Here is a 14,171-nt window from a genome sequence, read left to right as displayed (position 1 = left end):
GATGGACCTAGGACTCCTACTCCTGGGACTGCTGCAGGGAAAATATTTTAGAATGCCCACCTTAACTGATAACCCACTGTAGGACTCTCTACTTGGTTAGAAGGGTTGGGGTCCAATGGATAGAGGGACAGATGTGTGATAAAGCAAAAAGAATAATAGTGAAATCTAGGTAGCGGGTATGTGGATGTTCCCTGTAAAATTATTGCAGCTTTTCTGAATGTTTTAAATCTCTCATAATAAAACGTTGGGAGAAAATATCTGAGGGCTCCTCTGTGGTCTGGGAAGGGAGGGAGAGGAAATGTGGTATAACATTTGTCACCGTTACAGAGTGCCTGCTGTGGGCAGAGCCCCTTTCCGGGCACTGTATTTTGACAAGGTTGTTAGTTAGCTGGTCCACATTCATAAGGCTGCACCGGATGTTATAATCTGAAATATTACCCTACCACTTGGTAAATAGCTATCAGTTTGAGTCATCTTCCTCCCCCACTACGTCAAGACTCAAGACTCCTGGGATCCCCAGATCGCCCCACCATCCAGCAAATGAAGAATTAATACCTGGTCTCAAGTCCATTCTGATTGGTCAAGGTCTCTGCCATGCGGGTTGTAAATAGACTTATCTTCCTCCCTGCCAGAGGCCAGACCATGGCTCACTGGCCTTCTGCAACCTGAGGATGATGGTACAGCCAGAGGACAAGGCCTCAGCAGGCCCCACCGATGGGGAGAGGTGAGGGCTGCTGGGGCTGTCTCCAACTCCTGCCCCTGGATTCAGAAGCCCCTTCCATCCAGTTCCCACCCGCCACAGGACCCAGAACCCCATCTCTGACCCTTTGCCCCTGGGCTTCCCCTTCCTGTACCTTTGACCCCATCTCAGTGTCCAACTGCCTTCCTCTGTCCCCTGGTCTCCTGGTCCCTGCATGTCCCAGACTAATCCCATCGCAGGCGAATGGAGCAGGTGAGACCCCCTTAAGAGTCCTTGGGACCCCAGAGCCACTCCTTCGCCTTCAGAGGACATGGGGGGTGTGGCAGATCCCAGAGCTGGATGCCCAGGATGCAAAAGCCCTTCTGGAGCTGTGGCCACCAGGGGTAAGTGCTCACAGCCGGGGACCCTCTCTGACCCTCCCCATGACACTCTGAATCAGTTCGGACCCTGCTGGTTGCTAGTGACAACCACAACACAGACCAGGCAAACTGAAAGGCTACTTATTGATTCAAATGACTGAAAAGCCCAGAAGTAAAAGTAATTTCAGGAATGTCTGGATCCTGAACATCAGACAAAGTATACATTTCTCTTCATTCCACTTCTTGGCTTTGTTTTTCTGTTTTTCCCTTTTTTGTTTGTTTGTTTTTGTTTTGCCACAAGGCTTGTAGGGTCTTAGTTCCCTGGCCAGGCATTGAACCTGGGCCCTCAGCAGTGAAAGCGCAGAATCCTAACCACTGGACCGCCAGGGAATTCCCTTGGCTTTGCTTTAAACTGCAGGGAATTCTACATATTTGGGGATGCAAGTAAACACTTGTTCTATAATAGCTTAGATAAATAGGCATTTATCTTCCTAACATAACCAGAAAGGTAGCTGCAGGCTCCAGTTCTGCTCCTCGGGTGACATCAAGGCCATCTTCTCTGCAATTCTCCTGGACTTCCCTCATGGTCATCCAGTGGCTGCCCCGGACCCAAGCACGTGTGTGCATTCCAGGCAGGAGGAAGGCAGAAAGGAGGCACCAGTTGCACTGTTTTCTTTTACTAGGAAAAACAAAAGCCTTCACAATTGATTCAGAATATACAGATAAGGCCCAGGTAGCAACATTTTTAAAAGCTCACCTGGGAGTTATACAGAGGTGAGAACCACTGCCTACATCACTCATCCATCTTCTATGGCTGGGCCTATTAATGCCCTGAATAAAGCTGGAGTTCTGCAAGGAATAGGGAATAGATCTGGATAAAGCAACTAACAGGTATACCACAGTTTCCTCCTCAGGGAGGCTTTCTCTTTGTAGTTAGAGAGATGGCTGGCCCCAGCTCAGGGCCACATCTCGCCAGCTTAGCAACCTCAGTGTAAAAAGAGGCCTCTTTCCAAAGAGCTCCAGCAAAAATCCTGTGGAAGATTTCCATTGGCTGAGCTTGGTGCACGTGCCCATCTCTGAACCAATCACAGTGGTCAGAGAACACTGTCAATCCTATTGGCTAGGTCAGGTCATGGACCCACCCCTAGGGCTTGATGGAGAGTTAGTCACCCACAGGACCTAGAGTAGAGAGTGGAGTAGAGAGTTTTCTAAAGGAAATTTGAGGTGTGGAACCCAAAATAAGGGCAATGGATGCTAGGCAGGCACAAATCCTCTTCAAGCTGAACTTTGCCTCCATTCCCCCAGAGTTTCCTGGTCATAGGACATGATCCCAGACAGGTCCTTGTGTTGAGGACAGGACCTTCACCAGGGGAAATCAACACCTACCAGATCCTGAAGCTTCCTGGAGGTGAGGAGCCTATACCCCCAAGTTTGCAGTCCACAGCAAATTTATCACCAAGATTGGTCAGTTTTAATTCTAAAATATCTCCTGAATCTCCCCAATGCTCTCTACCTCCATCACCCTAATCCTAGCCACCATCACCTCTTGCCCAGACAATTTCAGTAGCCTCCTCTCTGGTCTTCCTGCTCCCACCCTTTTCTTCCATTCTGAACACGGCAGCCAGAGTGATATTTTCAAACATCAATCAGATGTTATACGTTCCTGCCCTAAACCCTGCAAAGGACATGCAACATCTTTAGATAAACATTAAACTCCTTACAGCCCATCATGGCCTATAAGGTGATGAATGATTAGCTCCTGCCCACCTCTCCATCTACAGCCCTTCATTCTCTCTACTCTAGACACACTGTTTTCTCTGTTTCTTGAGCATGCTAAATGTGTCCCAACTTCAGGGCCTTTGTATTTGTTTTTCCTGCATGAATGCCCTTCCTTGAATGGTTAGTTTAGTCTCCATCGTTTAGGCCTCTGTAGAAATGTAATCTTCCTTGACCACCACAGCTAATGAGAGCCCTGGTCACTTTCAATCACTCCATTTCATTCATAGCACTCAATACATTATACACTTGTCTTTATTTGTTTACTCATTCGTTTTTGTCTCCCTCCACTAAAAGGTAAACTACAGGAAGACAGAGAATGTATCTGCCTTTTGACAACTGTATCCCTAGTGCCTGAAAATGAATAGGTGCTCAATAAATATTTGTCTAATGAATGAATCCTATTTGGTGGCATAAGTGGAATGCAAGCCTAAAGTCACAGGAAAAGATAAGGACTGCAAGGGTAGAAATTTCCTTGTTCTGAAGGTTCTTGGGGGACCTGCAGGACTGGGGAAGAGAGAGTCCCAGGGAAAAGAAGGCTGCTACCCCTCAAGTTTTCTAACTTGTTCCTCCTTGCCCTCTCCCCGCAGGTGTGTCTCTGGAGTCCTCTAACCTCTGCATGTCAGACCTGCCCCATCTCCTGGCCTTCCTATCAGCCAGCAGGTACAGGTCACCTTTCGAAAGGGCTAAGGGGGATCCTTCCCTATGACACCTCACCCATACTGTGACTCCTCATTTTTTTCTCAGGGATGTTTTGCCCAGAACACTGCTCTTGCCGCCTCCCACTCTAGGGCCTGGAGACCAAAACACAGGTGAGGCATGATTCTCTAATGGAGGAAGAGGCCACCTTTCCACCTCCTTAGTCCAGGAGGATGGTACTTGAGGGACCAAACTACAGGGTGCGAGGGAAGATAAGGCTGGGATTTGAGAAAGGCGGAGGGGGGTGCTCGACTCCTGGGCCTGAATGAGGAGGTGCCAGGGACCAAGCCTCAGTTCTTCCAGTAACGAAGCTGGACACTGAGGCTGGCCCCTTGGACACCTGGGACACCTCACTTCTGCTGGCCCCCAGATCCTCTGCAGATTGGCAGCATCCAACTCAACACCTCGGGGAGGGTGTTCTTTGTGGTGAACAAGCTCTACCTGGAGACCCACAGAGGGTGGGAGATGGAGCAGACGCCCCCAGAGACAACTCCAGAGACTGCCGAGAGACATGGTCCAGGTTAGATGAGCAGGGCCCCGGGCCCCTGAGGGATGAAGGAGCTGCCGCCACTGTTTTGTGGAACTCAACCCTCTCTCCCCATCAGCCCCCAGGACCCCAGCCCCTCACCAGGTCTCCTGGGTGGAAGGCCCACTCAGCCCAGAAGTACACCATCCTAGGCCAGCTCTGGCCAGCCCGGTGGAAGAGAAGAAGGAGGATGACTACAAAGATGAAGAAGAGGGAGCTGAGGATGCGCTCACGCGTCACATCCGGGCTCTAGCCAGGGCCCGGAGCAGCTACGTGGCCAGGCAGTTCCGGGTCTTTCGGGTGCGCCTCACCTCAGAGGCTGAAGGTCCCCACAGGCCTGGGGACCCGGCCACAGAGCTGCTTCAGGATATGCGGCACCTCCTTGCTGACCTCCAAGATCACTTAGCAAAGGACCCCGATGTCAGGGCTGTCTTTGAGAGCAGGGCTCCCGGGGCCCCCCAGAAGGACGAGGATCTAGGTAATGAGGGGGGCTGAGAGGGAACTTAGGGCCACTCTCCCTACCCGCACAGGTTCACGTTTGCCATCTCTTGGCCCTACAAAGGTGTTCACACCCAACTTCCTTCTCTCCATCTGTGTGCACACCTGTTTCCTTTTCTACTCACACGTCCTTTCCTACATGTAGTAATACCTATTCTGTTCACCACTGCTCCATCTCACACACGTGTGACAGCCATACTCTCTCTCCCACGCGCTCGTTCACACCCAGGCTCCTTCTTCCACACGTGCTCACACCTAAGTCTACACAAGTGGGTGGCCACAGGCTAGGAAGGTGTTGCGGTTGGCGAGGGTGGGTCGCTGGAGAGAGAGGGTAGGCGTGGGTCAGCCTGGCGATCCTTCCTTCACCCATCTCAACCCCTGCAGGCCCCGCGGTGGAGGCGGCCCTGTGCCGGGCGGTGCTGGCGCCTCTGAAGCCGGCCCTGTGGACTCGACTCCGCACGCTCCGCGCCCCAGCTCTGCGGCAACTGCGGCGGCGACAGATAGCCCTCCGGGCGGAGGCGGGGCCTCCGGGAGCTCAGGGGGCGGGGCATGAGAGGCGGGGCCCCGTCCCCGCCCTGCGAAGCCGCATCCACGCGCGCCTGGCGCGCCTCCACTCAGCCTGCGACCCACGCCGCAAGGTGTCGCTCCTGCTGGCGGTGTGCAGTGACGTCTACGAGGGCCTGGCTCGGGACGAAAACCAAGGTAAAGGAGGAGTCTTGAGTCTACCTGAATGTGGAGTGGCTTGAGGGTTACGGGAGCCAGGTAGGAGGCTCCCGTGCACACGTCGAGGGGAAGATGGCATGCTCTAGCAGGAGGCGTCTACGCGGGCCGCGGGAATCTAGTAAGGGGCGTTTGCATGCCCGGCAAAGTGGAAGGGCAGCCAGCACTTGCGGTCCTGGGGATCGGATGGAAGGTGCCTGCACGCCCCGTCCACCCCAGAGCCTGTCCTCCGGCTCCCCTAGAGCCCCTGGGGGCCGACGCCTTCCTGCCAGCGCTAACAGAGGAACTAATCTGGAGTCCCGACATTGGGGAGACTCAGCTCGACGTGGAGTTTCTCATGGAGCTCTTGGATCCGGACGAGCTACGGGGAGAGGGTGACGCCCCAGCCCCAGAACGCCGGGACCCAAGAGGGGGCGCCCTAGGCCGCCCGCCTGCAGCGGGAGGGAAGGCGGTCAACCTGCAGGGAGCCTGCAGGCGGCCAGGGAACCTGAGGGGGCTGCGCTGACCTCCCCTTCTTGCCCCTAGCCGGGTACTACCTGACCACGTGGTTTGGGGCCCTGTACCACATTGCCCACTACCAGCCCGACACGGGCCGCGCGCCCCAGGGGCTCAGCTCTGAGGCCCGGGCCTCCCTGCGCCAGTGGCACCGCAGGCGGACGCTGCATAGACAGAGCCCCACCGAAGCCCAGGTGATCGCCCCTCTGGACTGCGGGTGGAGGGGAGGGCTGGATCTGTTACCTTTCTGACCCAGGCTCCTGCCTCTCCCCACAGGCCAAGCTGCCCTTTGAGGAACCATGGGCAATAGAGATTGTGCAAGAGGCCAGTGATGATTAGAGTCTCAGACCCTTCTGCTCCGCAAGCAAGATTCGGGAGGCACCTAGGGCAGCACCAACTTCTGACCCCTGTAGTTTAGACTAGAGGCAGCAAGAAGGAGGGGCTCCCAGGAAAAGGAAACGGGTCTGAGGGAAGACCTCTGAGCCTTTGCATTGGCTGTCCCTGCTTCCTGGAATGCCATTCTCGGATATCCACACTGCTCCTTCCCTCCCTTCCTTCAGATCTTTAGGCAGATGTCACCTTCTCAGTGAGGCTCTCTTCCAGACACCCCTGTCTAAAACCACAGCTTCTCTGGCTTGCCCTTTCTGTGGTAAACAGAATAATGCCCCCCCAAGATGTTCACCCCCTAATCTCCATACTCTGTGAATATGTTACCTTAAGTGGTAAAAGGGACTTTACAGATGTGATTAAATTAAGGATCTTGGACTTCTCTGGTGGTCCAGGGGTTAAGACTCCGCGCTTCCACTGTGGGGGCTGGGGGTTCGATCCCTGGTGGGGGAAGTTCCGCATACCGTGGGGTGCGGCCAAAAAAAAAAAAAAATTAAGGGTCTTGTGATGGGAAGATTACCCTGGATTCAGGTGGGCCCGATGTAATCCCCAGGGTCCTTATTAGAGGGAGGCAGTGGGGTCAGATTCAGAGGAGGAGATGTGATGATGCAAGCAGAGGTCGGAGTGATGTGTCCAGGAGCCAAACAATGTAGGCATCCTCTAGAAGCTGAAAAAGACAAGGAATGGATTTCCCCCTGGAACCTCCAAAAGGAACTCAGCTTCCGATTTTGTTTTTTTTTAATTAAAGTATAGTTAATTTACAATGTTGTGTTAGTTTCAAGTGTACAGCAAAGTGATTCAGTTATGTATATATATATTCTTTTTCAGATTCCTTTCCATTATAGGTTATTACAAAATATTGAGTATAGTTCCCTGTGCTATACAGCAGGTCCTTGTTGTTTACCTATTTTATGTATAGTAGTGTATATATATTAATCCCAAACTCCTAATTTATCTCTCCCTCCCTACCTACCTCTGCTATCCCTTTTGGTAACCATTAGTTTGTTTTCTATGTCTGTGAGTCTCTTTCTGTTTTGTAAATAAGTTCATTTGTATCTTTTTGGGGGGAAGGGATTCCACATATAAGTGATACCACATGACATTTGTCTTTCTCTGTCTGACTTACTTCACTTAATATGATAATCTCTAGGTCCACTCAAGTTCAGCCTTTGATTTTAGACCCTAAGACACATTTTGGACATCTGACCTTTAGAACTGCAACAGGTAATAAATGGGTGTTTTTTTAAGCCACTAAGTTTGTGGTAATTTGTTACAGCAGCCATAGGAAACACTCCCCTACCCTGATCTTTTTTTTTTCCATAGAAGCTTTCACTTCCAATCATTCCATATAATATACTTATTTACTGTGTTAATTGTCCATAATCGTCTCCCTCCCCTTAGGACAGTGCTGTCCAATAGAAATAGAATACAAGCTACACATGTAATTCTAAATACTCTCATAGCTACATTAAAAAATAAAAAGAAAAAAAAAGAGAAAAATAAAAAAAAATAAAAAGAAACGAGTGAATTTAACTTTAATAACATATCCGATTTAACCCATTATATCACTTCAACATGTAGTCAATATTTTTGAATTATTGAGATATTTAACATTCTTTTTGTGTGTATCCTAAATCTTCAAATTCCAGTGTGTTTTACACTGCAGCACATCTCAAGTGCTCAATAGCCACTCAGGGCCTGTAGCTACCATTTTTAGACAGTGAGTACAGCCTTAGGACGTCAGCTCCAGGAGGCTATGGATCTCTGTTCTGTTCATAGCTGTATCCTCAGTGCCTAGACAAATGCCTGGCACACAGTAGGTGTTCAATAAATACTTGTTCAATGAACACATTTTCTGTGGTAGGCTGAAAATGGCTCCCCGCAAAGATATCCATGTCCTAATCTCTGGAATCCGTGAATGTTACCTTATTTGGAAAGGGGTCTTTGCAGATGTTATCAAATTAAGGATTTTTTTTCCCCACGCCCTGAGGCTTGCGGGATCTTAACTCCCAGACCAGGGATTGAACCTGGGCCCACGACAGTGAAAGCACTGGGTCCTATCCACTGGACCTCCAGGGAAGTCCCAAATTAAGGATTAAAATGGAGGGATTATCCTGGAATATCGAGGGGGGCTCTAAATGCAACCACATGTGTCCTTATAAAAGGAAGGCAAAGGAAGACTTGACACAAACAGGAGAAGGCACTATAAAGGCAGAGCAGAGAGAGATCTGAAAATGTTGGCCTTGCAGATTGGAGTGATGTGGCCACAAGCCAAGGAACACTTTCCAGAAGCTGGAAGAGGCAAGGAACGGAGCCTGCAGAACAAGTGTGGCCCAGCTGACACCTTGATTTCAGTCCAGTGATACTGATGTTTAATTTCTGGCCTCCGGAACTGGAGGAGAATAAATTTCTGTTGTTTTAAGCCACCGAGTTTGTAGTCATTTGTTACACCAGCCCCAGGAAACTTACAGAGTCTCAGCACTATTAATGAAAAGGAAAAATAAGAGTAGAATTAATACTCAACCTCATTCCAGCAACAAGGACATTTGTCTACTAGAAAAATAGGAAAATCCCTCTTAATCCATCTAATGAAGAGATGCATTGCCATTAAAATTTTACATTTTATAATGATCAAAATGCTGTAAGTTTAGATGTCAACTGAAAAATGTCCCAGGGAATAGAGTTTTTTCACAATTGTTTTTGAAAGCCAAGAACCTTGAGGATGGCTGCATTGGGCAGTGAAGCAGGAAGAAGGGATTGGAGAGACTGCAGGACACAGTATCTGATCTTATGTTCATACAGCACTGAGGGGGCTGGTCAGACCCCAGGAGATGGGAGGGGTCATGTCCTGTAAGAAGGAGCTGACCTCCAGGGCAAGCAGGGCATCAAGAATTTCATTGATTTATTATGTGTTTATGTATGTACATATGTATTTATTTATTTTAAATTGTAGCAAAAATATATAATTTACGCTCTTATCTTTTTTAAATTTTTATTTATTTATTTTTGGCTGTATTGGTTCCTCGTTGCTGCAGGTGGGCTTTCTCTAGTTGGGGCGAGCAAGGACTAGTCTTCGTTGTGGTGCCCGGGCTTCTCACTGCGGTGGCTTCTCTTGTTGCAGAGCACGGGCTCTAGGCACGCGGGCTTCAGTAGCTGTGGGTCGCGGGCTTAGTTGCTCCGCAGCATGTGGGATCTTCCCAGACCAGGGCTCGAACCCATGTTCCCTGCATTGGCAGGCAGATTCTTAACCACTGCGCCACCAGGGAAGTCCCTACACTTTTTTCTTTTTCTGTTTGTTTGTTTCTGTTTTTTGGCCATGCCGCATGTGGCATCTTAGTTCCCCAACCAGGGATGCGACCCGTACCCACTGCACTGGAAGCTCAGAGTCAACTACTGGACTACCAGGGAAGTCCCCCATCTTACACATTTATAAGTGTGCAGTTCAGTAGTATTAACTATATTCACATTGTTGTGTAACAGATCTCTGGAACGTTTTCATCTTTTAAATCTAAAACTACCCATTGAACACAGCTCCTATTTCCCCTTCCCCCCAGCACCAGGCAACCACCGTTCTAATTTCTGTTCCCATGATTTTGACACCTCTAGATGTCTCATGTAAGTGAAATCATACAGCATTTGTCTCTTGGTGAACTGGTTTATTTCACTAAGCATAAAGTCCTCAAGCCTCATCCATGTTGTAGCATAGGACAGGATTTCCATCTTTTAAACTTTTTTTTTTTTTTTTTTGCGGTACGCGGACCTCTCACTGTTGTGGCCTCTCTCGTTATGGAGCGCAGGCTCCGGATGCGCGGGCCCAGCGGCCATGGCTCACGGGCCCAGCAGCTCCACGGCATGTGGGATCCTCCAGGACCGGGGCACGAACCCGTGTCCCCTGCATCGGCAGGCGGACTCTCAACCACTGTGCCACCAGGGAAGCCCTAAACTTTTCTTTTTTTTTTTCTTTCTTTCTGGCTGTACCACACGGCATGCGGGATCTTAGTTCCCCGACCAGGGATCAAACCCATGTCCCTGGTAGTTGAAGCGTGGAGTCTTAATCGCTGGACCACCAGAGAAGTCCCCCATCTTTTAAAAGACTGAATAACATGTGCAAAAAAAAAAAAAAAAAAGACTGAATAACATTCCATTGTTTGTATATATCACATTTTGTTTATCTAGTCATCCTTCTGTGGACAACTGGGTTGCTTCCACCTCTTGACTATTGTAATACTGCAATGAACAAGAGGGTGCAAATATCTTTTTTGAAATCTTGCTTACATTTCTTTTGGATATATACCCAGATCATATGGTAATTCTATGTTTAATGTTTTACAACAGTTTTTAATTTAATTAAAATTAATTTTTTAACAGTTTATCTCTATGCTGTTTTCCTTAACAGCTGCACTACTTTACATCCCCACCAAGAATGCACAAGGGTTCTGATTTCTCTACATCCTTGCCAACACTTATTTTTCTCTTTTTTGGATAGTAGCCATCCTAATGGGTGTAAGGTGATTATCACTGTAGTTTGGGCTTGCATTTTCCTAATGATTAGTGACGTTAGGCATCTTTTCATATGCTTGCTGGCCATTTGTACATCTTCTTTGGAGAAACGTTTATTCAAGTCTTTTGCCCATAATTAAATCGGGTTATTTGTTTTGCTGTTGTTGTTGAGTTGTAGAAGTTCTTTATATCCTGCATGAGTATGTCTTGTGGACAGCCCCACTTGCCGGATTTGTCTGATGTTTCTTCACGAATAGATTCCAGTCCTGCAGTTAAATGAAGAATACTGTGGAGGTGAGGCTTGGTCCTTCTCAGTACCTCCCATCAGGCACCCCGTGATCTGTGATGCTAAGTTTGCCCATTGAGTTAAGGAGTATATTAGTTTGATTAGACTGCTGTAGCAGAATACCACAGACTGGGTGGTTACAGAACAGAGCTTTGTTTTCTCATGGATCTGGAGGCTGGAAGTCTATTAAGGGGTCAGTAGGGCTGATTTCATTCTGAGGCCTCTCTCCTTGGCTTGGAGATGCCCATTTTCTCCCTTTGTTTCATATGGTCTTTCTTTTGTGTGTGTCTGCGTCCTAATCTCTTCTTCGTATAAGGACACCACTCACGTTGCATCAGGGCCTGCCCATATGATTTCATTTTCACCTCTTAAAGGCTTTTTCTCCAAATATAGTCACATTCGGAGGTACTGGGGGTTAGGACTTCAACATATGAGTTTGGTGGGGACACACAGTTCAGCCCATAATAGGAAGTGACTGTCAGATTTCTTCCCATTTGAATTATGATGTTATCCGTAGGTGGTACATTGAGACCCTGTGAATAACCTGTCCCCCAACAACTTTTTTACCCAATGCTTTCAGCACCTCTTTTTTTTTTAGATATTGGGGGTAGGAGTTTATTAATTAATTTATTTATTTTTGCTGTGTTGGGTCTTCGTTTCTGTGCGAGGGCTTTCTCTAGTTGCGGCAAGCGGGGGCCACTCTTCATCACGGTGCGCAGGCCTCTCACTATCGCGGCCTCTCTTGTTGCGGAGCACAGGCTCGAGACGCGCAGGCTCAGTAGTTGTGGCTCATGGACCTAGTTGCTCCGCGGCATGTGAGATCCTCCCAGACCAGGGCTCGAACCCGTGTCCCATGCATTAGCAGGCAGATTCTCAACCACTGCACCACCAGGGAAGCCCCACCTCTTTTTGATCCTTGCTGAATCATTGGATTTATTTGTACTATTATATTCTATTCATGGCTGTTTTCCACTTCCTGGAGTAAAATGATGTTTCCTGTATAAATAAATGTGTTGAATTTTTTAAAAAAAACAGTGAATCAATTTAAAGAAAATGATTAAGTAGCTAAGCGTACAGGTGATGCGTGGATACGAGGCAAAGTATGGGAACGTGAAACCAAATGGCTGATGTTTGGGGTATCACTGGTTTAGGGCTTTGGCTACACTTTGGAGCTCTGGGCTTCGTGCTGGATGCCTTCTCTTGGCCTCCCATTCCCACAGTGTCCCAAACTGGCCACAGCATCTCCCTGAAACCCATTCCTTCTAGTGCCCATCTCAGGGGGCCCCCCGATCCCCCGGTCCCTAGGCCAGCCAAAGCCTGAGCCTCGTCCTGCACCCTTCCTCTCCCCACTCCCTCCCACCCCATCCTCCCTTTCCACAGCCCCATCCTGGTCCAGCCCCAGCCTCCCTCTGCCTCCTGGTTCCAAGTCCTGGGGATCCTCTGCGATACCCACCCACGTGGCAGCCAGAAGGGAATTTTAAAAATAGATCTCAGAGGTCCATCTCTCAGGCCAGAAATTAGGTTTGCAAGAAACACTATTTTATTTTTTATTTAGAGAGATACACATTCCATAGGCAGAATGTGGACCATCTCACGTGGAGTGGGGGGTAGTTGGTTTTTAAAGGCTGGGTAATTTCATATGCTAATGAGTAGAAGGAATATGCTAACTATTTTGGGGAAGGGGCAGGGGTTTCCACGAATTGGGCCACTGCCCACTTTTTGACCTTTTTTGGTCAGCCTCAGAACTGTCATGGCACCTGTGGGTGTGTCTTTTAGCATATGCTTATGTATTACAATGAGCATATAATGGGGCTCAAGGTTTATGGGAAGTCAAATCTTCTGCCATCTTTGGCCTAGTTGATTCTAACTAGTTTTTGTTGTATTCTCAAATGGCTGCGTCATTCTTTTAACAGTTGTGCCCTGCCCCCGTCCCTCCTGCCTCACCTGGAACGTCTTCCCCAGATGCACGCTTGTCTGACTCCCTTGTGATTTGCAGGGCTTTGCTCAACTATCACCTTTTCTGTGACTTCTCAGAAAGTACAGCCTCCCTTCCTGTTTTATTGTTAATCTTGTTAGGGAGCCGTTGACCAAAACCGCCCAGCTTGGCCAGGCAGGGTGATAACCGCTTGCCTGAGTCGTCTCACAACAGAAGGTCCTAGTAAAGAACGAGGTGCTGCCACTGAAAACTAACTGGGAGAATTCGGGAGGGGCTGAAAGGAGGGAGGACATGCCCGCCCATAGTATCTCGCGTAAAACCAGCCCAGAAAAGTTTGGGAGGGGCCAAAAGGTGGAGGGAAGAGATGATATATCCTGCCAACCTCCCAGAAACGCTCACGCTGGAATCCATCTTGGCTGAGTGATGTGCGCGCCACCAGGAAGGACGCTGAGTCAAAACGATTGGCCAGGGACAACCTGGAAACTAACCCTATTATAAAACCAGAGACTGTGAGCCACGTGGCAGAGCAGTTCTCCTGGGTTCCCTAACCCTGCTGCTCTCCACCCGGATGCCCCTCTCCAATAAAGTCTTTTGCTTTGCAACGTGTATTTCTCCTCGGACAATTCATTTCTGAGTATTAGACAAGAGCCCTCTCTTGGGCCCTGGAAGGGGTCCCCCTTCCTGCAACAATCTGATACTATATATCAATGGTTTTCAACAGCAACTTGTTAAAAATGCAAATTCTAGAAATAAACCCTGGCACGTATGGTCAAATGATTTTCGACAAGGGTGTCCATATCATTCAATGGGGAAAGGACAGTCTTATCAACGAATGGTATTGGGGAAACTGGATGGATATCCACGTGCAAAAAAGAATGATGTTGGACCCTTATCCAACACCCTATATAAAGATTAACCTAAAATGGATCGAAGACCTAAATGTCAAAACTATAAAACTCTTAGAAGAAAACATAGGGGAAAAGCTTCATGATATTGGATTTGGCAATAATTTCTTGGGTGTGATGCCAAAAGAACGGGCAACAACAAAAAAAAGTTAATTGGACTACATCAAAATTTAAAAGTGTGCATGAAAGGAAACAATCAACAGAGTGTTACATCAACCCACGGAATGGGAGAAAATATCTGCAACTCATAAAGGGTCAATATCCAGAATACGCATAGAATCCCTAAAACTCAGCAAAAACCCCACAAAAATCCATTTTATGTGTTTGTTTGTTTGTTTATTTATTTATTGGCCACGCTGCATGGCTTGCAGGATCTTAGTTTCC

The 14,171-nt window shown here is 48.3% G+C and overlaps 1 protein-coding gene across 2 annotated transcripts; it reads left to right on the top strand.

The window, feature by feature from the left end:
- Positions 1-674: 674 nt before the first annotated feature.
- Positions 675-7,346, top strand: RINL (Ras and Rab interactor like; the record flags this gene model as incomplete). 2 transcript variants are annotated; one of them, XM_082862252.1, is made up of 11 exons in its annotated part: positions 675-724; positions 924-1,083; positions 2,365-2,467; positions 3,426-3,498; positions 3,583-3,647; positions 3,905-4,054; positions 4,140-4,538; positions 4,943-5,260; positions 5,521-5,652; positions 5,804-5,967; positions 6,050-6,112. In XM_082862252.1, the coding sequence occupies 11 exons, from the start codon at positions 675-677 to the stop codon at positions 6,110-6,112; spliced, it is 1,677 nt and encodes a 558-aa protein (XP_082718378.1). The 2 variants fall into 2 exon arrangements, with proteins under 2 accessions (XP_082718378.1, XP_082718377.1); XM_082862251.1 differs by adding an exon at positions 7,311-7,346 and having other exon boundaries at positions 715-1,083; positions 6,050-6,097.
- Between the last annotated feature and the right edge of the window lie 6,825 nt (positions 7,347-14,171).

This window comes from Leucopleurus acutus (genome assembly GCF_964270905.1).
Source record: "Leucopleurus acutus genome assembly, chromosome: 20".
Taxonomy (NCBI): domain Eukaryota; kingdom Metazoa; phylum Chordata; class Mammalia; order Artiodactyla; family Delphinidae; genus Leucopleurus; species Leucopleurus acutus.
Note: the sequence above shows the minus strand (reverse complement) of the source record. Positions and strands in the feature narration are given on the sequence as shown.